Raw genomic sequence first — 23,060 nt, 5'->3', positions numbered from 1 at the left:
CCATTCCTTCACTTCCCCCGAGCTTCATAACATTTATCATCCTTGCACGCACGTTTTCCTGAGAATACTCCGGGATGTGGACGTCGTCCATGGCTTGTGGCTTTAGACAACGCTATCATAGGTTCGCCTCCTCGCAAACGAGGGGGATCGAGGTTATTCTGTGGAGATCGGTTTCAATAACCCCGGCCTCGTGCATTCAACGACCTCGCTTTCCGGCACCGTTATTTGTTGAACGGATAATCTGGGCCATGGGTTAGTCTCTGATGGTTTGAGCTGTGATTAACTTACGCTTGGACTTTGTTCATTTCTTTTTCAAGCGAGTCCTGAGTCCTGTGAATCCTTGTTGATTGGCAGCGACCCGAACCGAGCCGAACCGGCCAGCCGAGCCGTAGCGCCCTCGCCATCCATGAAGACGAGAGAGTGGCACAACTTCACAATCAGACTCTCCATTTGGATGGGAGACCTGGTTATCATTGATTGAGAGTATAAAGGCAGTTGGTCTGTCTCGTTCATCAAGCAAACTTCAAGTCAGATGGGGTTTTCCAACAATCATTTTTCCAAGAAGGATTGTTTCTCTCGAAATGGCCTCGACAAAGACTGAAACCACAAGCGCTTCCACGCGGCTGACTGCCGGCTCGGGACGCTTATTCTCCGAAGGCACGGGTGTCACATATGGTGATTTCCGCGATGACTTGATCAAGAATGGATATGCTGTGGTCAAAGGCGCCGTTCCTCGTGAGCGCGCCCTTGGTTATGCGGATGATATCTACGAGTGGTTGGAGGGCTTGTATGTGCTATTTGCACTTTGCCCTTGTTTTTCACGAATCACAACCCTAACGAGAACAAAATTGGAGCTGACTTTACTGGTTACAGCGGTCTGGGCTTCAAGAGAGACGACCCGTCCACCATTCACAAGGACCATCTTCCCGACATCAATGAGAAGGGCATGTGCCTGGGCTACGCCGTCTCCCACGAATCCTTCACCTGGGGTGTCCGCCAAGAAGCCAAGGTCATTGAGGCTTTTGAGAAAGTCTATGGCACCCAGGACCTGATCGTGTCCTTTGACTCAATCGGCGTTGGTTTCCCCAACCGCAAAGATATCCAGCCCAACAAGCCCTGGCCTCACCAGGATCAGGATCCCGAGAAACCCGGGTTCCGATGCTTGCAGGGCTTGGTCAATTTGCTACCCAATGGGCCCAAGGATGGTGGATTGATTGTTTGCAAGGGTGCTCATCAGTTGAGTGAGCAGTTCCATGAGGAGTTCAAGAACGAGGAGGAGAAGATTTGGTCATGGTAGGTCTTGAGCAGAGCTTGTCTCGGCCATTTTCATTCCTTTTAGGAGGAAGAGCTTGAGACTGACAGCACATTACAGGACCAAGGAGTGGTACGGCTTCACAGAAAAGGGTCTGAAATGGCTCAAGGATCACGGATGTGAATGGGTCAAGATCGAGGCTGAGCCCGGTGACTTGCTTCTTTGTAGGTGGACTTGCTCGCATGCCAGAATTTCCCTGCTATGCAATTCTTCACTTGGGATGTTTTTGTGTGCACATCAAATTAATGCTTTCTCGATGCAGGGGACTCTCGCACGCCTCATTACAACGTCACGTCCGAGACTTTCCAGCCTCGCTTCTGCGTATACACGTGCTTCATGCCCGTGGCCGACGCAACCAAAGAGCAGCTTCAGATCAAGAAGCAGGCTTTTGAGCAGACCAAGATGACTACGCACTGGCCCAACGCTGCGATGATTGTGGACCTGCCTGTCCTGCGAAATGGAGAACCAGATCCTTATCAGCGCTCTTCGCCGCGCGAGCCGGTCAAGCTCACGGAGAGGGGTTACAAGTTGACCGGGATTCCTTATCTGGAGCAGATGGCTTAATCCCATGGCGGAGATGATGCTACCGTCCCCGGGAAAGGAAAGACTCTTTGCCTGGTGGAAGGACAAGCATATAGCCGTACTACACTAACAGGATGGCCCATATACTCAATAGTTCAGAAATAAAGGATAGCCGTTTTCTTCCTTCCTCAACTTCAATTCTGATTCATTCGCTATGCTGAAATAAATGGCTTAAATCATTCCAATCCCATCCGACCCAGTCCAGACTAGAAGGTCCCCAGGCGAACGTATTTGGTGGAAATTGAGCGCTTTCTTCCAAGACAGCGTCATTCAAAATGGGGTTAGTCGAGCTCAAGCTCGTGGTTTCCAGTCTCGTGGGCACCGGAATTTCCAAGATCTGGGACAAGTGACTCTCCAGATCAAGCATGATGTCGTCAAAGTTCGTGATAGTGCTGTGTTTTTGATAGTAATGCCGACTGATTTGCATACCAGCTTTCATCAACTATTTTCAGCTCTTGTAATTAGTCACCACCGTCACCGTTATCACCACCATGTTCCTTTTCTTGGACAGTGACGCTGCTCAATTTAAAAGACATACCTCAAAGTCTGAGCGGACAAGCAGCGACCTCTTCTCGCGGATGATCGAAACAGCGAGAGCATATACAGCCGCAAGAGGCGATGTCATAAGTGTCAGGTAATTCGGTGTTTCTGAGTCGACTAGCGGTACAAATAGTCTGACCATCTCACGGGCTGACTCGGTGGCCATGGACGGTCCACTGAGCAGGCTTTGGCGCCATGGCTTGTCGGATGCAAATCGTTCGATCACTTCCCGTAACTCGTTTGGGTCAACTAGGAGTGTTGATCGATGGACTAACATTACACTTTTTTATTGGGTTCCAAAGGTTAGTATGACGAGACACCTTCCATTCAAAGAATCCGAGATCGATCGACTAACCCGAGATTGTAGTAATACGCAAGGAATGCCGCCCGCGCGCCGTTGCGGGTTTTCGGCAAAGAGGTGGAGCCGAGTCTGCAAAGGTAAAGGAGGCCAAGTAAGTTAGAGACGAATTCTTGCTTCCTCGTGTAAAATCAAGTTGATTGCTCAACAGACTCAACAGACTCAACACTGACCTGAGATGACCTGGCAGATTCCGTTGCCATTCGGATAAAAGCACGATGAGCTCCCCTCCAGTCTGAAGCTTATCTTCAATTGCCTGCTCGACGGTTTGAGACAGCCAAGTCTCCCTCCTCCACGTTCTCGCCGATCTCTCCTGTAATTCGTGAAGCATATTTGCCAGACTGAGTGAAGTCTGCCAGAACGATTGGTCCTCATCTTCCATAGTATCGTGGGACCGAGTCGAGGCAAGGGTACTGGATAGGTCGCGGTCCCACGCCATAGATGGTCGGCCTAGTTCAAAGGCAAGAATTTTCTCAAAGACGTACATAGACCACCATGTTCTGTATTTCCCATTCTTGGAGCTCAGTGATGTTGATGTTGAATGTGTGATTTGATTGATTCCGATCGATTGGGCCATGGATATGCCCATGGCGAGAATATCCCAGGCCCAGGCGATCTTGTCGCAGCTGCGCAGGACCATGGAGAAGAGGAGAATCGCTTGAACAGCCCCTAAACTGCGTACAGCAACTATGTGACCCAGAAGCGTATTGCAATATGCGACGTACGAAGAGACCAAACTGCTCGTACCGTCCGAGACGGGCATCGCCATCTGCCCGGCGGCAATGGTCAAGTACACAAGTGCGCATTGACTCGCATCCGAAGCATGTCTCGATCGGTCGAGCGCTTCATTGATAAATTCGCTTCCTATCGTGTCCGGGTCGAGGAAGGGGAACATCTGGCCCACGGTGTTTGAGTAGGCTTGAAAACAACTCTGGATCTCCTCCGGCGAAGGCAGTAGAGGGCGCTTGTCCGGGATTACGGCCGCAAAGCGATCGTTAATCACCGGCGACAAGGCATGTATTTTCGGCCCGTTGAGACGATAAAGTGCCATGTCTAGCCACTCGGTCATGATCTCAACAGTACTCGCGCCGACAAATCGAGGCATCAAGGGCAAGCGACCCGTTTGCCAGCCCTCCCGGCCCCAACATTGACTCCACAGGAGCGGCCGGTCATTGCTCTGACCACGGCCGGGAACAGTCCCTGCACTCGGAGCCGCAGCAGCAGCAGCAGCAGAACTAGAAGCAGGTAAAGAATTTGAGAAATGGGATTCTGGAGTCGAAGGCGTGTCTTGTGGACTGGGAGAGCCTGCACTCGCCGGCGTCGCTGCGACAATGGTGCGTCGTCGGCTGGAGACAACTGCACCCGCGCGTCGCTTGTCGGTAGTGATGCAGTCGACTCCAGCCTGACGACAATTGCGACAAGGTTGCTCCTCGTCACACCGGGTCTTTTTAGAGCGACAATAATTGCATGCAAATGACAGTCGAATTCTCTTGCGGGAGCTGTCACTCTGATGCGCCATCGATGCTGAGTCGGCTAGCACAGAGAGAACTGAGAGGGTTACTTGTTCGAGCGGAAAGATGGATTAAGCTCCCATACATGAAGCCCCTCTAGACGCTCCCGCTCTCCACATGCCGAGGAGCTTTACGGGCAACTCCACCCTAAAAATGAGGTGATTAGACTCGACGGCATGAGGTAGGGAAGTCTAAAACGCTGGTTATAACAAGTCAAGATTCTCCATTGTTGACAATACTACGAGTCAGTCGCGCGATTCTACTTGGATACAAGGGAGGAAAGACATAGTAGAGTTGGGTGAAAAACTTGTGTCTGATATTTGATGAGGATAAGTGCGTAGTCAGACATACACTGAAATATTAGAAATTAAGGGGAAAACTACAACCACATGAAGGCGACAAAGATGCTGACGGCCCACAAGCTCGAGAAGGAGAGGCAAGCTCCAGCGTTCGAGACGGGCACAGTGGCCGTGGGCTTTTGAGCATGAGCAGCGGTTGTCGTCCTCGTGCAGGAAGTGGTGGTAGAGAAGGAAGATGAAGATGTCGTCGTGCAAGTGCGGGTGCTATGGTGCTGCTCCCTACCAGAGGTACCAGGCACAAGCGCGACAGAGCTGTGAGAGCCAGAGTGGATGGTCGTGAAATCGACCAGAGGCACAGTGACGGTGTGCGACGACCAGGTCATGGTGGTGCTGGGGCACTTGTATGAGGTCGGCGCCGATGTGATGTGGCCCATGGGGGCGCTCGTCACAGGAGAGACTCCGTGAGCGAGAACCGAGGTAATGACAGTATAGGGCGCAGTGTGAGTGTGACCGGGCTCAGTCACACCGTGAGAAGAGTGGTGAGTGTAGTGAACGGACGAATCGGTGACCGAAGTAGGCATGTGACGATCTGCAGTCGAAGACGAGGTGGCATGAACAGGAGAGGACTCGGTCTGAACGGGAGCAGGTTCACTGAAAGAGTGATGAGGTTCCTCCTTCCAGGAGCCGGTAGGACACGGCTTAATGATGTCAATGATCTCCGGGTTAATAGGAACGTAAGGAGCACAGATACCGGCAAAGTAAGACAGGGCATCCTGGATCTGGTCCTTGCTCTGGCCCCAGGAGTGGATACAGGTGGTGACCTTTTCAGTGAACTCGGATGAGGGACAGAAGCAGGCAGCATCACTGTTGGAATCGCACTTGGGGATCGTCAGCCAGGTGTTCAGACACTTGGGAACAACGTCAGGGCACGGGGCCGGAACAAAGGAAGTGCTGGCGGGAGGAGGAACATCCGCAGTAGTCATCTGGGGAAGGTCCGTGGAGCTCGCTTGACGACTCTCAGAGGTCTTGGGGACCCAAGTAGTGAGCGTCGAAGAAGTCTTCATTGAAGTGTACGGGCAGATGGTGGTGGACACAGCCCAGGTGCTGGTGACAACTGCGCTAGAGTGAGCCGGGCAGTTGGTCACAGTGGGCGCGCAGGAAGTGACGGTGATCTGCTCAGTGGACCAGATGGTAGAAGTGCTCCAAGTCTCGACGGGGGTCATGTACGTGATCCAAGCACTGGTGCAGCTGGTAGTACTCTCGATGACATCGGCAGTGGTCGGGTCGACGCTGGTGGGCATAGCGGGCATAGCGGGCAGCGAGTGAGTAGACGCGGGCAAAGTGGCAGGCTCAGTGGCATCAGCGATGCTAGGAATAGTCCACGACGAGCCAGATACTGTAGTCCATGTGCAAGAGGTGGACGACTCGCTGACTTCCTCGGTCGTTGAAGCAGCGACTGGGGTAGTGTGGACATCGCGGCTGCTAGCGGGCATGGACGGTGTCTCGACAACCTTCACGGTGGATCTGATCTCTTCAGGCTGAGTGTATGCAGGCTCAGTGTGAGCAGGGTCCGTGAATGACGGCTGAGTATGCGCAGCCTCAGAGGGCGTAGGATCCATGTGCGTGAAAGACATGGAAGTCTCCACGGAGGATGGAGTTGGGCGAGTCCATGATTCGGTGCTAACCAGAGGCACCGGTTTAGAGGACCAGTGACTGGTGGCAGGCTCAGAAGTCCAATGACTGGTGGCAGGCTCAGAAGTCCACTGAGCAGACGACATCTCGGTGCTGACCGGCGCCTGGTGGCTGGACACGGGAGTCTCCTCTTGAGGCATCTCAGGAGGGCCTTTGGGACCAGACGAGCAGTCAAAGTCCATGCGGTGGATAGCCATATCGCACTCGCCGAACTTGCTGTCCTCGGGCAGAGTGAAGTCCACGGCCACGGCACCACCGCACTGCTCGTTGGTGACGTCCACGCCGTCAAGGGTAGACTGCACATATTGGCGACAGATGGAGCCACTTGGCATGTGATAGTTCATGATGACCAGAGTGTCTCGCGAAGTCGACATGCGAAGACTGCTCACGGAGAAAGGGGCGTCGGTGGCCTCGACTCGGATGTCGTAGTTGTCATCGCGCGACAACTTGGCTTGGATACACTTGCCCTGTATGGTATGTCAGCAACCATGGTTCCCGTCTGCGATATCATCATGGTCCGGCTGAGTGTCGACTTACACCAGAGTTGCCACAAACATCACTGGCATCAAAGCCGTTGAAGTTGAACCCCTCAAAGGTCCAGTTATCTCCATTGCCGAGCTCGGACCAGTCAAACCCAGCCTCTTGACTGGGAAGACAGGCATTATCGAGCTTTTCAGGGCTTGGATAGCATTGATCGGTTCCCCACCACTGCACACGCGACTTGGTCAGTGTTTGATCCATCTTTTGTGTGGGAATATCTTGTGTGACAATGGGAAATGCTTACCAAACCAGAGGGGTGGGCCATTGCCCCCGCGCCAAAGAAGGAAAGCCAGACGACTGACTTCATGGTTGACGAAGCCATCACGGACACAGTTGATTCAAATGAAAGCAGATTGCGAATTTCAACGATAGACAGCAATTGGATCCGCCTCCGGATAACACCAATTCAAAGAGCGAGCTGGAAAAGGACTGAGGTTAGCGAGAGTTTGTCGGCGTGTTTGGCGATGAGGAAACCACAAGAAGACTGCGCGATACTGACCATTCTTTATATCCTGTAGATTCAGCTGTGCGTTGAGCTTCTCAATGTTATTGACCTCCATGTGGACTTTGTTGATCAACAACAAGTCCGGCTAGAATGTTGTTCGTAGTCAAATCCGGACCGGCCCCTTGAGGCAGGAATTCGTATCCATGGAGACAGATGAGGCAAAGCTGGGAGCTTTTTTAAAAATGCTGCAAATTTTGAGTGCTACTCTTAGCTGTACGCTGCAGGTCCGTAATGCTCTCTGTGCATTCGAGAATGAAATACCCGACAAGAGGGGGGAAGGAACAGGTACCTCGACATTGGCGGTCACCACCCGCATTGTGCCAGGTACCCGCACTCGCATCGTGTCCACCTCATTCTAAGGGCTTTGCGAGGTCTCCCTTTACGATCAATGAACTTTCGCCAATGAAAGGAAGCCGAGCGCTTGTTCACGTCCAGTGATAGGCCGTCGCTTCTTTGCTCCAATGTGCCACGAGTATCGCCCAACTGCATTCCAATGACTTTCCACATTCCTTGCTCCTCGACGATCTCCTCGGGGCTTAAGAAGTCGCACGCTTTTGCATCCTATGATTGATCTAGCCTCTGTATATGGCTGCTTTCTCCCCCTACCAGACTGCTTTCGTCGGTATAGTCGGCCAATTCTACTGTCCTCACTGCTTGTACCAGCCTCCTCTATACTACTCGGGGACATTCAACGCCTGCCATAGATGCGATTGAACCAGTAAGGGGCGGGCGCTCCCTTGAATCTCCAGAAAGCGGGCCCGGCTACCAAACCCTTTTGAGAGAATCCCTTGGATCGACAACAGCGCCCTCGGAATGATCCAGCAGTCGAGCGAGGGAGGAAAGTTGTTCATCTTTCTCAATAAGGTATTTGTGGCTTATAACCTAGCTAGCGCCAGAGACCATAAGCGTTGCAAGAGACTTTGAACGATCGCTCGGCTGGTGAGTTCGCTCACCGGTCATAAATCTCACATTACAACAATGCGATCTATCAAGTAGCTTGTGGACAGTCGTGAACACTCTGGAATCGACACCACTATTTGGATGACCTTATTCTCTTCTTCTTTCTGGCTTCGGTCATCCAGCTTGTACATCTTCCAGGCAAAATATTCCAAATCTGTTCAGGGCTTCAATATAAGCTTGTTTGCCTGCAGTGGTCTACCCGCCGCATCATCTTGCAGCTTCTGCTGATGGTCTAGGCCTCTAGGAATCGTTGTGAATCACCCATCTCTCTTCTCCTCGTTATCTAGCGTGGTCGATGGTCCTATGTTTTCTTATTGAAGCATGCCTTGCTAGTCTGGATCCTGCATGTGGAGATGAGGACCTACATGTAGTCACCTGCTCAAGATTATCGTCCACGAGATATCTTAAACGGTTGATTTGACTTTGCCAAACTGCCGATATGCAGGTTTGGTGTTCTGGACCCCAGCCAACTTACATTGATTTAGTTAAGCTTTCGACGACCGAGCCACTAGTGTCCTCCTAATCAAGATGTAAGGAACAACGTCTCATTCTCATAAACGAGTTACTGTAGCTGTCCCATTTCCAGCTTCGCTTACCCGTCTAACTTTATCTGAATGAATACAATGTAGTTCCATGCACCTCAAGATCCGTCAAGCCAGTACGCCGGCTGCGGTACATCAGCATAGTGAGTTTAGGGAATATCGTAATCAATGAAATTACCACAACCGCACGTTGGGTCTCAAAAAACTTTTATGTAGTGTGTACAGCTAGAGTGAGCTTACTAGTATAACATTATGGTTGAATAGACGAATGTTTTTTACTTAATTGGATGGCATTTCAGGTACCTCCAGAGGAGGAAGCTGGTGGTCGAAAGCATGGATCTGCTTAACATATGTAGACATGTCTACCACGCTACCCGCCCGCTGCCCTATGTACTAGTGGCCAGCATGCCGAAACGTAGAGTACCTATTGGAATATTCCTTTGCAGGAATATGTATAATGCAATATCCAACTGTGAGCCTGAATAAATTTTATACTACAACCAAATGTCAATAGTTAAGCAACTACATTTGATTGGAGTGATTGTGCCCGAAGTACTCAAACTTGACCCTAACTTGAAGATCAACTTCCCGCGCAGTATAACTATGTTGTACACGAGATAACTATACGTAACTACATCCCCACCTCAACACATGACACAACCTACTTTTCGCAGCCATCACGTCAGTTTTCAACAGTACAAGCTGGATCCATGCCCATTATGATAACATCACGCTAGGGGTTGCTGGCGTCAATGACATACGCATTGATTCAAGGTTCAGTTATATCGCAGATGGGGCCCTGATGGGAGGCCAACGCGCCGGGCGACTTCAGGCTCTTCAGCAAATGAGCGGAATGAACCCTCTCAACCCGATAGTTAGACACCTCTCGGTTTGCAGCTGAATGTGATTGCGTCTTACAGGTAGTATCATTGAAATTCATGGAGCAAATGGACCAAAATATACAAGTGGTATCTATGTAGGTCGAAGGCAAGGTCTCATAAATATAGGAAGACAAATGAAGGATACCTAGGATGCAATCGAGGACATCCAAGTGCGCCGTCCCATCCACGTCCTGTATAAATCGTAATTCATCTCAGTTCTTGACATCGCAGAAGAAAAAATAGCGGGAAAGGAGAGAGGATTGTCATCATCATGATATTTCTGTCCAGAACCTTGTCAGAACCTAGAGAACGCTCAGTTCACGGCGACTACCACCGCGCAAACTCGTACTAGGAGCATCTCGCCCGCTCCATTCAGACGAGGACGAATCTCCTCTCGATCTCGAGCCAGCCATACTCTTCGTACCGCCGCCGTGTGCAGGTCCTCCAGCGTGCAAAAAGTCGCCATTGTCGAGGGTGGGTGTTCCACCAACCATGACTGGGCGGACTTTGGCACCAACGAAGCCACGCCGATCGCGGCCGGTACGGCCTCGACCAAGCCAATTGTGCTTCAGAGCTTTGCCGAGAACCTCTATGTACTCTTGGGGCTGGTCATCGGTTTGAACACTGGCTAGCACGCTGATGCATTGGAGCATGCGGCCGACTGTTTCGGTGATGACATGAGACGAGTCTGTCGAGCTTCCATGGTGGATGATCGTGGGCCGTTGATTTGATGTTTGGGCAGTCAGGGAGGAGAAGATAAGGGGATCAGGATTGGAAGACGTGTTGGATGCGGCTCGACTGCGCTCATCGTTGCTCAGTGGGCGCACCAGCGCGCTCATCGAGTCTGACGAGTAACTCTCGGCAGCACCGGTGCTGAGGTGAGTCGAAGATTGCGAGTTGTAGCTGCCCATTGCTGCATCAAGGGATGCGGCGGTACCGGGACGTCCACCGGCGGCAGCACTGCTCTTGGTCGTAACACTCAGGGTCGAGAAGCCTGAGTTGATACTATCCAACGACAGTCGCGAAAAGGTGGTTTTCAAAGTTTCGTAACGGTTCAAGATGATGCGATCGCGAAACGCAATCAGGACTATGTTCCGTACGTCGAGTGCCTGACCGGCAGGAAGCGCGCCCCAAAATTCACGAGCCTCGCGAGGGGTCATAAGACTTCCCAGCCCCTTAAATTCCAGATCTAAGGGGAGGAACACGGCCTGGACAAACGGTAGGATTGTACCGAAAACAAGCATCCATGCTTGCACAAGATGAGGCACCAGCTTTTCGTCGGGAATTCCTATCAAAGAGCTGTGATTTAGCGTTGCAAATCCCGTCTCTAGTAGCTCTTGAAGATCTGCGATTATCGAGGTCGGCGCCCGCTTATGAACGCAGCATTGCAGGTGGACCAGCACCAGCTTGTTCAGATCCTCGATGGCAATACGCACATCTTCCCCGTCAAAGATGACCAGTAATTTAGCCTTGAGAAGATCCCACGCATCTTCCGGTGACATGTTATTCAGTCCGAACCCTTGCAAGGCCTCCCGTATCAAGGCGTCGCCCAGAACACCCGACGGGCTGGTTAATGAGGATGGCCCTGGGATTCCTCCAGGTGTTGTGGCTCCGCTTACTGAGGTGGCAAGCCATTCCAGTGGATCAGACTCTGCAAGAGCTTTCTCTTCCTTCTTTTTCTCCCGAAGTGCCCGTCCACCATGCAGCAGATCCAGCCCACTGACCGACTTTCCAAAGGTGGCACCTGGCGCCGGAGAAGCCGGACTCGTGAAGGAGTACAGAGATTGAGGTGCGTTGGGATCAGCTGGTCGGGAGTTGCTGGATGCCGAAGACAGCGGCAGATTGTAGTGATCATCCCGGTCTTTCAGTTTGAGCTTTTGCCGAGATAGGAAATGATGTTTGTGCTTGTCCTTCTCCTTGTCCTTGTCCTTTTCTGGAGGCGCGGGGGGCCGATCAGCCGGTACCACGGTGCTGACAGAGGCGTTGGACAAGTTGTACATGGACGAGTTGTTTGAGGGAAGGTCGACCAGACTAGTCGTTGAAGCGCTGACCATACGCGATAAGCTAGGCAGCTTACTCGGTGAAGGCAACCCGCGGTCCCGATGGTCCTTGTCGCGACTGATCCCAATATGTTTCGGTTTGGAGAAGAGTTTCTTGATCTTTTGCTTCTCGGGGACATGAGTTTCAGAAGTCGACTGACCACCGGCTGTGCGGGGGAAGACGATGCTTGCAGCTGTTGTAGCCACATTGGGTGCGTTCGTTGGAGGGGGTAGAGAGGGAGAAGGCTGATTGACTCGTAGAGGAAGGGGCATCAGAGGAGGAGAAATGCTCTCGCTACGCTTCGTCTCATCGATCTGATGAGGTGTGCTATGTGTTCTTTTCATCTGTTGCATAGCAGCCTGGGCCGCAATCCGCGAGGCCGAGCTCGTCGATGCCTGCTCCGATGAGGCGGCGGTGGGCAATGAAGGCTCAAAGAAGCCTTGTGAATGCTGTCTGGACCGATGACGGGGCAACTCGATGGAAGGACCACGGCCAAGCGGCCTGCGACTAGACGAAGAGTCCGAAGGCATTGCGCGGGCTGCGTATTGAGGCGAAGTGTTGGTTGAGGTGGAGCGCTTCTGAGGGGAGAAATAGCTTGAGCCGTGGGGATGCGTGGTGACTGGAGTGATAGGCGCAGCTGACAGAGTGGTCACATTTGAAGAGGCATCACTTCCGGAGGAGACTGGTCGACCAATATCTTCTTCGTCAGAATCCTCGTCCTCGTCGTCGTCCTCGTCTTCGTCGTCCGAGGGTGGTCGTGGCCGATGTTGAGTATGAATCTGCGAAGGGTTCCGGTAGCCGGTGGCCGGGGCACCTGTGGCAGCACGCCCAGGCGAGTTTGTCAAACGAACGGTAGGCTTCATGGCAAGTGTCATCCATGGCCCCTAATGGGTTTGCTTGCCGGAAATGGCGGACTGCTGGGGGGGGGGGGGGGGCCTGTGATTTGGGTGCGTCCCGGCCCAGGTTGAATTGGGTACGGCCAGTCGTGAATGCCCTGCCCCAGAAAGCTTTCTCGATCGGGTATAGTCCGCGGCTCCGCCGATCGCAGTCTTTCTTTGCTCAAAAGTCCCCCTGCAGTATTCCTTTGACCCCACCATTCCATTCTGTCTCTCTCGTCACCCTCCCATCCTTGATCTTCGTTCTTGCATAATACCTTCGCCCAGCAATCGGACATTACCTAGGCTTGCTTGACTACGCCACATCATACACATAATGGCCAACAACGATCTTACTCTCAAGGCTGTCTACGCTGCGCCCGACTCAAGCAAGACTCTCTCCCACGCTATCGCTGTCGATACCAGCAAAGATTCTTTCGCTGCAAAGCAATCACATCTGACTATACTGCAAGCTCTCGTTCCACAGCTACAGGAGGAGATCAATGTCTTTCTAACCGAGCGCATGGAAGAAGATAAAAAGGCACAGGGTGCTGTCTCGGAGAAGGAAGCCCGGGAGGAGGAAAACTACGGCGAGGAAGTCGTGGAGGAGGATGCTTGATTCACGGCTTTCCAATTGCAATTGATATACTACAGTACACTGGGTATCAAACAAAAAAAAATCAAAACATACAGCGAAACCAACAAGGAGTCGTGGGGAGGACATCGACCCCACGCTGAAGCAGGTGCAACGACGAAATCTCCCAGACGAATGCAGGTGAGAAAGCACGGAGATGAAAGGAAATGGATATGATGCTATCCGGCTCGAATGCCACTGGCCATGCGATTGGCACAACCAAGGTGGATGACGGTGTTGCTGCGACGAGTTAGCATGGGGACGGCAGACCCTCGTGGAGGCTAGTGGAAGTACATACTCGGGAAACACGTTGATCACACTTCCACCGAGTCGCTTGTGGCAAACGCCACAGATCCGCTCCTCGGTGATATTCACGTGGCGAGCTCGAGTTCCCCCGCCCCGAACACCTTCACCCAAAGCCAGCTGGGCCTGCAGCTGCAGATCGCGTGTCTTTCGCAGGCTGGCCACGATCCTGGCCTCGTTGAACACGGTGTTGGCGGCTCGCATCCGACCTTTGAAGTAAAATTCGAGATCGCGAACTGGGAGTGTCGAGGGGATCAGCTTCAGTGCTGCCTCTGCCGGAAGTCGAGACCCGTGTTTGGCAAGGATTGCGAGTGCTGGGCCATTCTGAGCCGGGTATCCATGCGGCGGCATGAGGTACAGGGACAGCAGAGTCAAGTAGATTGATGCCTCTTCCTCTTCTTCAGGCTTGGCTTGACCTCTGGAGACATGGACTTGGTTACAGTATCTGTGGATGATGAGCAACGAATTACACCAGACGAGAGTGTCTAACTTACTCTTCTGCTTTCTCATGGTCCTCCAATTTAAAAACGTAGATCTCCAGGACCTGTCGATGCTGACCCATCTTACTAAAGATGATGGCCCTTGCCTCGTGAAAATCGGGATCTAGGAATTTGTTAAAAACTTGTAAATCGCGATCGACATAGGCTTCTTCTGCAAAAGCATACTTACCTTCTCGGTTCAGACGATCCAGAATCTTGGCAGGCGAATACTGTTCACTCTCTTTAAGCATGTTGAGGAACTTCTCCTTGCACGCCGTCTCGTTCTTATCAGCATTGATATGATCAAGATACAGCATCAACAGTCTCTGGTGCAAATCAGGGGAGAGATCATTCCACTCATGGATAACATGTTCAAGGTAGCGAACAGCGACCTTGACATCGATGTTCTCCAGAAACTTAAGCACCCGAGATCGAGGCAAGTTCTCTGCATTCTCAGTCTCAGCAAAGAAAATCTCCATGCCTAGATCATCATTCTCACGAATCGGCCATTCAGCAAATTCGAGGATCAGATCAATCTGATCAGGAGGCAGGTTTTGCAAATAACCAATCGTTCGTGTAGGGCCAGCGAGGAGGCCCGATTCTTCTTGTCCAAATCGATGTAAAAGCTCTAAAGCTTGCCGGTGCAGTTTTTTGCCATGTAAGAAATCAATAAGATCGTTGTATCTGCCTGTCTCTTCAAGTCGTTCCATGACAACATCTGGGTCGCAGAAATTGGCGATGCGAAAGAGCGAGCCAGCCAGGGTCGGCGTGGCGTACATGTGTGCTCGGAACAAAGTCGTGTCTACTAAGCGTGCTTTGGCGCGCAGAGTGTCTAAGAAGTCTTCTTCGGATGGGAAATCGAGAAGCTTCAGGACGGAAGCACTTGCTTCGTCGTCGGCTTCGCTCGGAACGGGTGCTTTGAGAGAGCCGTCGGGGCCAAGGAACCGCTGGAAGCGTCGGCGCACATCTGCCAGGTAGCCCTGGAGCTCACGCACTGAACCTCTGAGATCTAGGGGATCGTGTGAGCAATCGTCAAAACGTGAATCTGAGTAAAGTATGGAGACATTGCGGGCACGGGTCTGTTTTACCTTTGTCTTTGCTCTTTTCTTCTCGAATGCTGCTCGTGTCACTTCCCTCGTCAGGCCGTCGCAACAATGATCGGACCGAGGGTGCACGAAGAGACGAGATTGCAGTAGCTGGTTCTGGAGCCGGCTCAGGAGTCGTCTCCGACGACCTGTCACTGTGATCCCCATTTGCTTGACCATTTTCATTTCCACTGCCGTTACCGTTGGTCTTGGCATCTTCCCCATTCTGCTCTGGCTCGGCAGACAGCTCCCCCGCAATCAGTCGAGGGTACAACCGAATAACGGTTTCTGGTGGCGCAGCAACCTCAGTAAACAGATCCAAAGAGTCCCGGTATTTCTTGACGGCGAATAGGCTTTGGGCCTTCTCGAGCTGGGCTTTACGCAGTCGACCTGGCTTGTCCTGAATCAGAGCGTCCTCCAACATGCCCAACAAGCTGATCGCTTCATCCAGATACCCCTTATCCACCAAAGCATCAATCTGCGTGTCGTAGCTCAGAGCTTCCATGCGCCATACGGTTCGATCACTCGCAACCAGGAACCCCTTTCCAGCATGCGCAAGACTGATATTCGGCTGCGGGATATGCAGGAAACTCGCTGACGGTAGTGGTATGGACTGCAATAGAGAAAGGGTTTCTGGGTTGCGAACTTCAAGAATACCCTTGGCTGTATCGTGGAGGGCCAGCAAGAACGGGTATGAATACCCAATTTCCACCGGCGCATGGCTCCATGGAATCTGGCGTCGTCCCAGCGACTGACCGTCGACATCGATGAAATGCGTATTGATATCCTTTGCCAGCAAGACCTGTCCTTCGCGTAGCCTTGTAGCCAGTGGTCGCGGTGCCGCACCACCAATTCCAATATAGCTCATGCTCGCAGCACCAACGCCCGTAAAGCGCCCAGTCTCTTCCATGCTCCCCGGGGCCCCCTGCAACTCATTCATCTGGCCCGATTCAGTATCCGCCATCACATACCCCGAGCTCAAACCAACCACGATCCGTGTCGCAGAAACCCATGTCAAAGTCTTGATCGCACTGGCAAAGCTCAACTCCAGATGGCTAGCCTCGAGCTCCATATCCCGCCACGTCCACATCATGATCTTCCTCTTCACCGCCACCGCAACCCGCGACACAATCGCAGGAACATTCGTATCAGGATCATTTACCACATTCGACGTGATAGCAAATGTCGAAGCACCCTTCGTTGCCCCTAATTGTTCCTGGGCCTCATAGCTCTGCGAATCATGTAAACTGACATATCCGCCCGACAACGACACCAGAACCTTCGCCTCTTTCACCAGCGCAAGCTGCTCGATCTTATATCGAGCAAATTTCTCCTGCTCCCGCAGCAATTCCGTCTTGCCGTCATCGGTTACCCGGTAAATTCGCAGAGTCCCATTGTTGAGTCCCGTCAGAAGGCGGTCGCCATATGCGAGAACGGACTCGATCCTCGATTTGTCGCGCGGTTTGAGCTCGACCAGCGGCCGCGCGGTGAATGCGGATAACATCGCGCGAGCCGGTAGAAGAGGTGGTTCTTGTCTTCAATTCATGTCCCACAGACTTCAGAGGGGTGGGGAATGGTTGTGGGCGTAATATTGGTGAGAAGGAGTAGCAGAAGGCTGTCAATGTCCTGTCTCCCGCTCCGCATGCCCCGTGCCCGGACCATAAGCTCGTGACGTCTTGTGTTGGGTGTGCTGATGCCTGAGGCGGTCGCTTGTTGGGCCTTGACATGGGGGGATTCCTGTACCCGACAAGTATGCAATTGAGGTATTGGATACTAAGCCACCATTAGTGCACCACAGTCTCTGTATGACAAACAAAATTAAGAGAAGCGTTGGCATATCTGAGCTCTGTGTCTAAAATTGTTTTGAGGAGCCTCAAAAAAGAAGAGTATAGGAGACCAAGTTCGTACTGCGTAACTACATCACGACGTTTTCCATCAGATCAGGCATTTGGTTTAAATTGATCGCTCATGTCAACCAAGATTTTCTAAGCTCAATGCAGCTGAAGGTACTTGAGAAGTGACTGAATCTAACCTGGCCACGACGTCTACGCCCTGCGACACAAGTCAAGTACACGGACATGAAGCAGAGTAGTCTCACCTCGGAATCACGTGATCAATATCTATGAACGTCTGGCAAACACGATCGAAGCCGAAGTGAAGTGAACGCGCATGATATTTGGTATCTGAGAAATGCACGCGAAGATAGAAAATCAGGGTACTCCATATGCATTCCGGGCCCCCAAAACCTGAACCGGACGCCATCCGACGCCATGAAAGCATCCCCCATGCTAAGGGATGAACCTTGAACTAACTAATTTGATCCCGGTGTCCTGCTGCAACAGGAAAGGGAAACAACAAAGAGAAAAAGAACGTCGAAAACAAGAAAAGAATTCCCCTGCACGGCACAACGGACTCTTCTTATCGCTCTCCATGAGGGGCGAAGGCCTCCCTTAGTGGGTACCGGCGGTGGAGGCAGGCTCCGAACCCTCGGCGGGGAAGTCCTGGTGCTTGGCAGAGCTACCCTTTCCACGCCAGGTCGAGACGGCCGGAATATTCGCCTTGAAGCGAAGCTCCTCCGTACCGTAGGCCCGAGGGGTGAGCTTGATCAAGGTGTGGAGGGGCACCTCCATCCAGGGCGATTGCTCCTGGGGCACGTTCATGAAGTAGGCGTAGATGCAGCGCAAGACAGCCTGGTGCGTCACAATGATGACGTTCTCGCTGCGCTCCAACTCCATGATGATGGGCTCCAGGCGAATCACCACATCTCGGTAGGACTCACCACCGCGGTAGCGGTAGTTGTACTTGTCTTCGTCGCGGGCCGCAAAATCCTCCGGGTACTTTTCGGCGATCTCCTCGTAGGTCAGACCGTCGCAGACGCCCGAATCCAGCTCGTCCAGTGCCTTCCACTCCAACTTCTCGTATCCGGTCTCGGCCTTCAGGTGACGAGCAGTCTGGATGGTACGCTTGAGGGTGGACGTCCAGATGACAATCTTGGTGTTTTCGGGCACACCAGATTGACGCAGCAGCTCGGGTAGCTTTCGGGCATAAGCCTCACCGCGCTCCGAGATGTTGGCGTCTCCACCAATCTTGCCGCTCAGGTTAAACTCCGACTCGCCGTGCTGGAAGATGTGTAAGAAAGATGGTTAGCTTGGGTCCAATTCTGGCCATTTATATTCACCGTTTGAAAATCGAAACCAATGGAGAGCAATCGAATGGAAAGGCATGGAACAGAAAAACATCGGACAGAAAAACATCGGACAGAAAAACATCGGACAGAAAGACGTCGAGCAGAAAGACGTCGAACAGAAAGACGTCGAACAGAAAGACGTCGAACAGAAAGACGTCGAACAGAAAGACTCGAACAGAAAGGTGTAGAACAGAAGACTCGAAGAGAAAGACGTCGAACAGAAAGACGTCGAAGAGAAAGACGTCGAACAGAAAGACGTCGAACAGAAAGACATCCAGCGAAATGGGATCAAACGGAATGGCATCGCATCGAACAACATCACATCGAAGGAAAGGAATCAAAGGAGAGACATCGGACGATTGTAAGAAACAGGCATCGAACCCCACGGAAGGACATCAAACAGAATGGCAGCGAAAAACAAGACCACATTGAACAACTGCACGGCGTCTGACTCAAAAACATGGGGAATAGAAACATGTGCGGCATTTGGCGTCGGACAGGGGAGCTAATGATCAAGAGGGGTGGGGATAGCGAGACATGTGGGTGGGGGGCAATCGGCGTCGAAAGAGAACGATAAGGAGTATACTCGGCGTCGAGAAGAGAAGCGCAGGGAATGAGGTAATAGACACGGGGTAAGAGGCATGGAAATAAAGGACATGCCCACAACAAGCCATTGAGTGACAGAACGGCATAGACGATTCAAAGACATGCAAATGACCAAGTACGAGAACAAAAAAGTATTGGACTTACACGAGAGAGCCAGATGGAACGGGGCTTGATGTGAAGATTCTGGATGTAATACACCAAGCGGCTCGACAGGTAATCCTTGATCTGGTTGATGATGACGGTGGAGCCGACGTTGATGAGCTTGACGTAAGTGAAGCTCTTCTCATCATCATCAATAGTCTGGTAGACGAGTTCGTAGTTGCGAATGCGGTTGCGGAAATCCAAAGCCGCGAGTTCAGGATCCTGACCTTTGTAGTCAGGGGAGGTGGTCTTCACTTCAAGGATGTTGTTCATGATCAGGTCTTCGTCGTCACAGATGGACTCCACGAAGAGGGTCTCAATGTCGGCCTTGTGGCAGGTTTCATAGATCCACTTGCGACGTTCTTTGGTAGAATTGGTGGCATCCAAGACAGCAACCACGCCCTTTCCGTCCTGGAACCACTGGAGCATGTCGGTCATGGCGGCCTCGGCGGCGGCTCGGCGCATGCGTTCACCTTCTTCGTTATGAGGATCAAAGAAGGTGGCCGCCGGCTGGGGGGTGGCATGGCGGCGGTAGCTGCCCACATTGAAGACCTTGGCAGGAATGCCCACCCAGGCCAGGTATCGCATCGCTAAGGGCCGGAGATTAGTATTCAAAGAAGATCACACATATCCACAGTCTGGCGGTGATGGCGGCGAAGGCCGCTCATCACCTCCTGCGAATCTGGGGGATCACATACCTTTACCGGCGATCAGACTCTTGCCACGAGCGGGCAGACCGACCATGACTACACAGATCTTGTAGTCCTCAGACTGAAAGCCAAGGTAAGCGGGAGACATGATGAAGTGCGTTATTGCAAGCGCAAGGATGGGTCGAGAAGAGGGTAGAGAGACGTGAAAGGGAGGGTTGGATGAGAGTAGCGGAGAAGGAAGGGAAGAAGGTGAGTTCGCGGTTTTTTCGCAGGTCGTGGGGCAAGATCAATCACAAGATATGGCAATGGCAGGCAGCGTCACAACAACAGCCGGGTCCGCTTTCCTCGACGAAGTTCCTTCATTTTTTAAAGAGTGAAGCAAATGTTCCAGCGATGCCTGATGGGCGGCCCAGTCGCTTCACAATGCGTGTTATACAGAGCGCAAAGATCCATGAATGTCGGCCGTAGTGTCTGTGCCGCACCACCACGGAACGTTCTCATTCCATATAGAAAGCGGCGGACACATTCAGCGAGCTGTTCTCGATGATCATGACGAATGATTCTCGACTTGCGACAACATGATAGACAGGGGCGAGATGCCTTGTCCCCAAGTGCATACTGCATCCTGCATAGCACACTCATTTGAGTACAGTACATCGATCACTGGTTCCGCAAACACCTGCCGTACATCGGAGCAGTACCTGACTCTGGCCCTGACCCCATTGAAGTAATTGGAAATATGGAAGCCATGGGATGCTATGGGGAATGGCAATTGCTTGCCCAGATGATGGCCTGCTCTTGCCGCTCGAAACCCTAAGGTCTCCTCGGACAGTACAGCATGGAGTACTGTTGTCGGGTAGAAAGCGGAACCGAGGCAACAAACTGGAAGAGGGGCACGCGGCCATAGATCTGATCCCCCGCCTTTGACCCTGGCCGGTCGATCGGGGCCCAGCCGGTGGGAGGTAAACATAATCGGGCAGATATTCAAAAGCACCACAGTGTAGGGGTTTCAAATCAAGAGGCAATTCAATTGCATGAAACGAGATGGAAAAGATAAAATCGAAATCAATCAAAACTGGTACTTACGCTGGCCATGAACACCTTGTGTTGCTGCTGGCTGCGAATTGCGCTTTTGGACGACATGGCGACGGTGGGAGCAAACGGGATCGGGAAGATTAGGAGGACAGAGTCAGCTTCCGACGTACAAGCCGGAGGGAGAAAAAGAGGTATGGAAGATCAATTGCGCATGAAACGGGATGCAGGATCGGCCACCGGCGAGATGATGGTGGTATAGTCGGCGGAGGAAACGTAGGGGGGGGGGATGCAAATATGCAGTCACGAAGATGGGGGAAAAAATGATCTGAAAATAAAACGAAAAAGAAATATAACCCAACAGGACCGGCGAAGAGGAGGGGAAATGGCTCAATTCAATGCAGAAATTCAAATGAGGATGCCGGGTTTAAGGAGGGGAGCGATGATAATGCGGTGAGCCTTGGTCTCCGGTCTCCACCAAAACTTCACGTCATTCCGAACCTGCGCCTAAAGCCGGACTGCCCGATGCTTGGGATCGGCCTGAAGAAAGATCGTCCTCGGCGCATGACCGGAGGATTAGTCATGGTCAATCAAACGCTCCAGGAGGCTGCATCTCTGATCATGACATGTAATTTGGTGTGCTTTGTTTCTTGTGCTTCTTCCTTATGGGATCTATATTCATAATTGCCACTTCTCATGGGGTGCTGCTTTTTCCATGTGTTGTGTTCCGTCATTCAAGGTATGCTGCAGTTCCACTGGAGGCTGTTCTACAGGGACTCCTCCGGCCCGGTCGATGAGGATTCGCCCTCGGGCTTGGTGTTGGTGGTGCCCCGGGCTCGCTGCACCCGCAGAGGTCCTCCCCAAGGGCCTTGCTGCCCGTTGAGTGTGTCCATGGCCCGCTGTGCCTCCTCGACACTGCTCAGGTCAACAAACAGATAGTAGTGGTCACCAGGCTCGAATCGCTTGGCGGGATGAGGGGAGAAGACCTTGCTGACGGTCTCACTAGAGAGATGGCGCAAAGTTAGTGATGAACGGGAGACAATCGGAACACTCATCAGCCTCGAGTCGCAGGAGAGACAAGCCACATACACGTTGTATCCTTGGAAGAAAGCCTTCATGTGGCTCTGCACACTTTCAGGCTCTGTCAGACGGGGCAGACCTCCCACATATACTCGCTGGCTCGCATCGCTGCTGTTGACCCGGGCGGTGTTGGTGTGGTGGGTGGAAGGGCTGCTCTCGGGGGAACGCCAGCGGCTCATGGCAAATGGTGTGCGCACTGGCTGCTCAGGAGCCCGCTCAGACTGAGACTTGGCCACCCCGGGTTTGATTCGGACCGGACGGCCCTGCATCTCTTTACCATCGAGCTCAATCATGGCTCGCTCGGCGTCCTCCTTGGTCTTCAGGTCGACAAAGCAGTAGGAGGGGTTTCGGCCGGTGAAAGGGTCGACGGCAATGTCCACACGCTCGCTATCAATATCAAGTCTCAGTCGCCGTCACTCATGGAATGTGCTTCAAGTGGTCACCCGGAGCGTGGGTGGCGCACACAGAGTGTGTGGCCATTGTGGACGATGTGGCCTACATAGCAAATCCTGCCGCGCTGAACAGCGCTTCAACATCCTCCGACTTGGCCGTGTAGGGCATGTTGCCGACATACAATCGGCGGCCCTCAGAGATGGCCGGGGGGGTGGTGCGATATGTGTTGGTGCGGGTGGAAGAGGAGGGAGAAGCTCTGGGACTGCCGGCCTCGCTCTTCATGCGCCAGTTGGGGGAGTTGAAAGCGCGACCATTGGTACGAACGTTCTGAAAGGGAGACTGGGGAGCCTCTAGACAATGCCATTGTCAGTCCCTGACTTACTTAGCTGCCATCGTCGGGTACCTATTGGGCCAGACTTACTCTGCTCCTCGGACATGGTGATCTCGATGTCGGCCATGGCGTGTTTATAGCAAGATCTTTGACACAGACAAATTAGAACCAAAAATATCACGTTTCAGCGTTCCATCCGAGATTTCTCTCGTGAATAAACCATCAATCAACTTACCAGCCTGTTATTCAAAGAAAATCCCAATTCACATGTCTAACATGTTGAGCGACTTTTTTTGACTTTTTTTTTGTTTGCAAATGCAAACAGTGCAAAGATGGGGTGATGGGGGTCCACCGGAAGCTCTTCCCGCATTTCTCGAAACAAAACGCGCGGCACAAGATCTATAATAACAACCATTGTCATGCGCTTCTGTCGAGCATCGAGGTCGAGGATAGTAGTCAGACATGCCTGCGTGGTGACCTTGTCCAAGTCGCTAGACTGATT

The 23,060-nt window shown here is 52.3% G+C and overlaps 8 protein-coding genes across 8 annotated transcripts; 2 read left to right on the top strand and 6 right to left on the bottom strand.

Annotated features, from left to right (window-relative positions):
* Window positions 1-581: 581 nt before the first annotated feature.
* Window positions 582-1,876, top strand: N7539_009422 (uncharacterized protein; the record flags this gene model as incomplete). The annotated part of the gene is made up of 4 exons (XM_056939017.1): window positions 582-787; window positions 874-1,293; window positions 1,373-1,476; window positions 1,575-1,876. 4 exons carry the CDS (start codon window positions 582-584, stop codon window positions 1,874-1,876), a joined length of 1,032 nt encoding a protein of 343 aa, XP_056785739.1.
* Window positions 1,877-2,039: 163 nt separating this feature from the next.
* Window positions 2,040-4,311, bottom strand: N7539_009421 (uncharacterized protein; the record flags this gene model as incomplete). Its single annotated transcript, XM_056939016.1, has 4 exons — window positions 2,040-2,336; window positions 2,433-2,715; window positions 2,790-2,864; window positions 2,966-4,311. The coding sequence occupies 4 exons, from the start codon at window positions 4,309-4,311 to the stop codon at window positions 2,040-2,042; spliced, it is 2,001 nt and encodes a 666-aa protein (XP_056785738.1).
* A 371-nt stretch (window positions 4,312-4,682) lies between these two features.
* N7539_009420 (CFEM domain-containing protein) lies at window positions 4,683-7,141 on the bottom strand (the record flags this gene model as incomplete). The annotated part of the gene is made up of 3 exons (XM_056939015.1): window positions 4,683-6,761; window positions 6,832-7,002; window positions 7,079-7,141. 3 exons carry the CDS (start codon window positions 7,139-7,141, stop codon window positions 4,683-4,685), a joined length of 2,313 nt encoding a protein of 770 aa, XP_056785737.1.
* Window positions 7,142-10,024: 2,883 nt separating this feature from the next.
* N7539_009419 (uncharacterized protein) lies at window positions 10,025-12,625 on the bottom strand (the record flags this gene model as incomplete). The annotated part of the gene is made up of 1 exon (XM_056939014.1): window positions 10,025-12,625. The coding sequence occupies one exon, from the start codon at window positions 12,623-12,625 to the stop codon at window positions 10,025-10,027; it is 2,601 nt and encodes an 866-aa protein (XP_056785736.1).
* Window positions 12,626-12,974: 349 nt separating this feature from the next.
* On the top strand, window positions 12,975-13,256 carry N7539_009418 (uncharacterized protein; the record flags this gene model as incomplete). The annotated part of the gene is made up of 1 exon (XM_056939013.1): window positions 12,975-13,256. The coding sequence occupies one exon, from the start codon at window positions 12,975-12,977 to the stop codon at window positions 13,254-13,256; it is 282 nt and encodes a 93-aa protein (XP_056785735.1).
* Window positions 13,257-13,450: 194 nt separating this feature from the next.
* Window positions 13,451-16,642, bottom strand: N7539_009417 (putative vacuolar morphogenesis protein AvaB; the record flags this gene model as incomplete). Its single annotated transcript, XM_056939012.1, has 5 exons — window positions 13,451-13,511; window positions 13,570-14,019; window positions 14,069-14,177; window positions 14,244-15,062; window positions 15,142-16,642. 5 exons carry the CDS (start codon window positions 16,640-16,642, stop codon window positions 13,451-13,453), a joined length of 2,940 nt encoding a protein of 979 aa, XP_056785734.1.
* A 946-nt stretch (window positions 16,643-17,588) lies between these two features.
* Window positions 17,589-19,870, bottom strand: N7539_009416 (bifunctional nucleoside/nucleotide kinase/histidine phosphatase family protein; the record flags this gene model as incomplete). The annotated part of the gene is made up of 3 exons (XM_056939011.1): window positions 17,589-18,257; window positions 19,076-19,662; window positions 19,771-19,870. The coding sequence occupies 3 exons, from the start codon at window positions 19,868-19,870 to the stop codon at window positions 17,589-17,591; spliced, it is 1,356 nt and encodes a 451-aa protein (XP_056785733.1).
* A 1,651-nt stretch (window positions 19,871-21,521) lies between these two features.
* N7539_009415 (uncharacterized protein) lies at window positions 21,522-22,685 on the bottom strand (the record flags this gene model as incomplete). Its single annotated transcript, XM_056939010.1, has 4 exons — window positions 21,522-21,756; window positions 21,844-22,221; window positions 22,334-22,577; window positions 22,649-22,685. The coding sequence occupies 4 exons, from the start codon at window positions 22,683-22,685 to the stop codon at window positions 21,522-21,524; spliced, it is 894 nt and encodes a 297-aa protein (XP_056785732.1).
* Window positions 22,686-23,060: the final 375 nt, after the last annotated feature.

The sequence above is a fragment of the Penicillium diatomitis genome, assembly GCF_028827545.1.
Source record: "Penicillium diatomitis strain IBT 30728 chromosome Unknown utg000017l_segment0_segment0, whole genome shotgun sequence".
Classification (NCBI taxonomy): Eukaryota; Fungi; Ascomycota; class Eurotiomycetes; order Eurotiales; family Aspergillaceae; genus Penicillium; species Penicillium diatomitis.
Note: the sequence above shows the minus strand (reverse complement) of the source record. Positions and strands in the feature narration are given on the sequence as shown.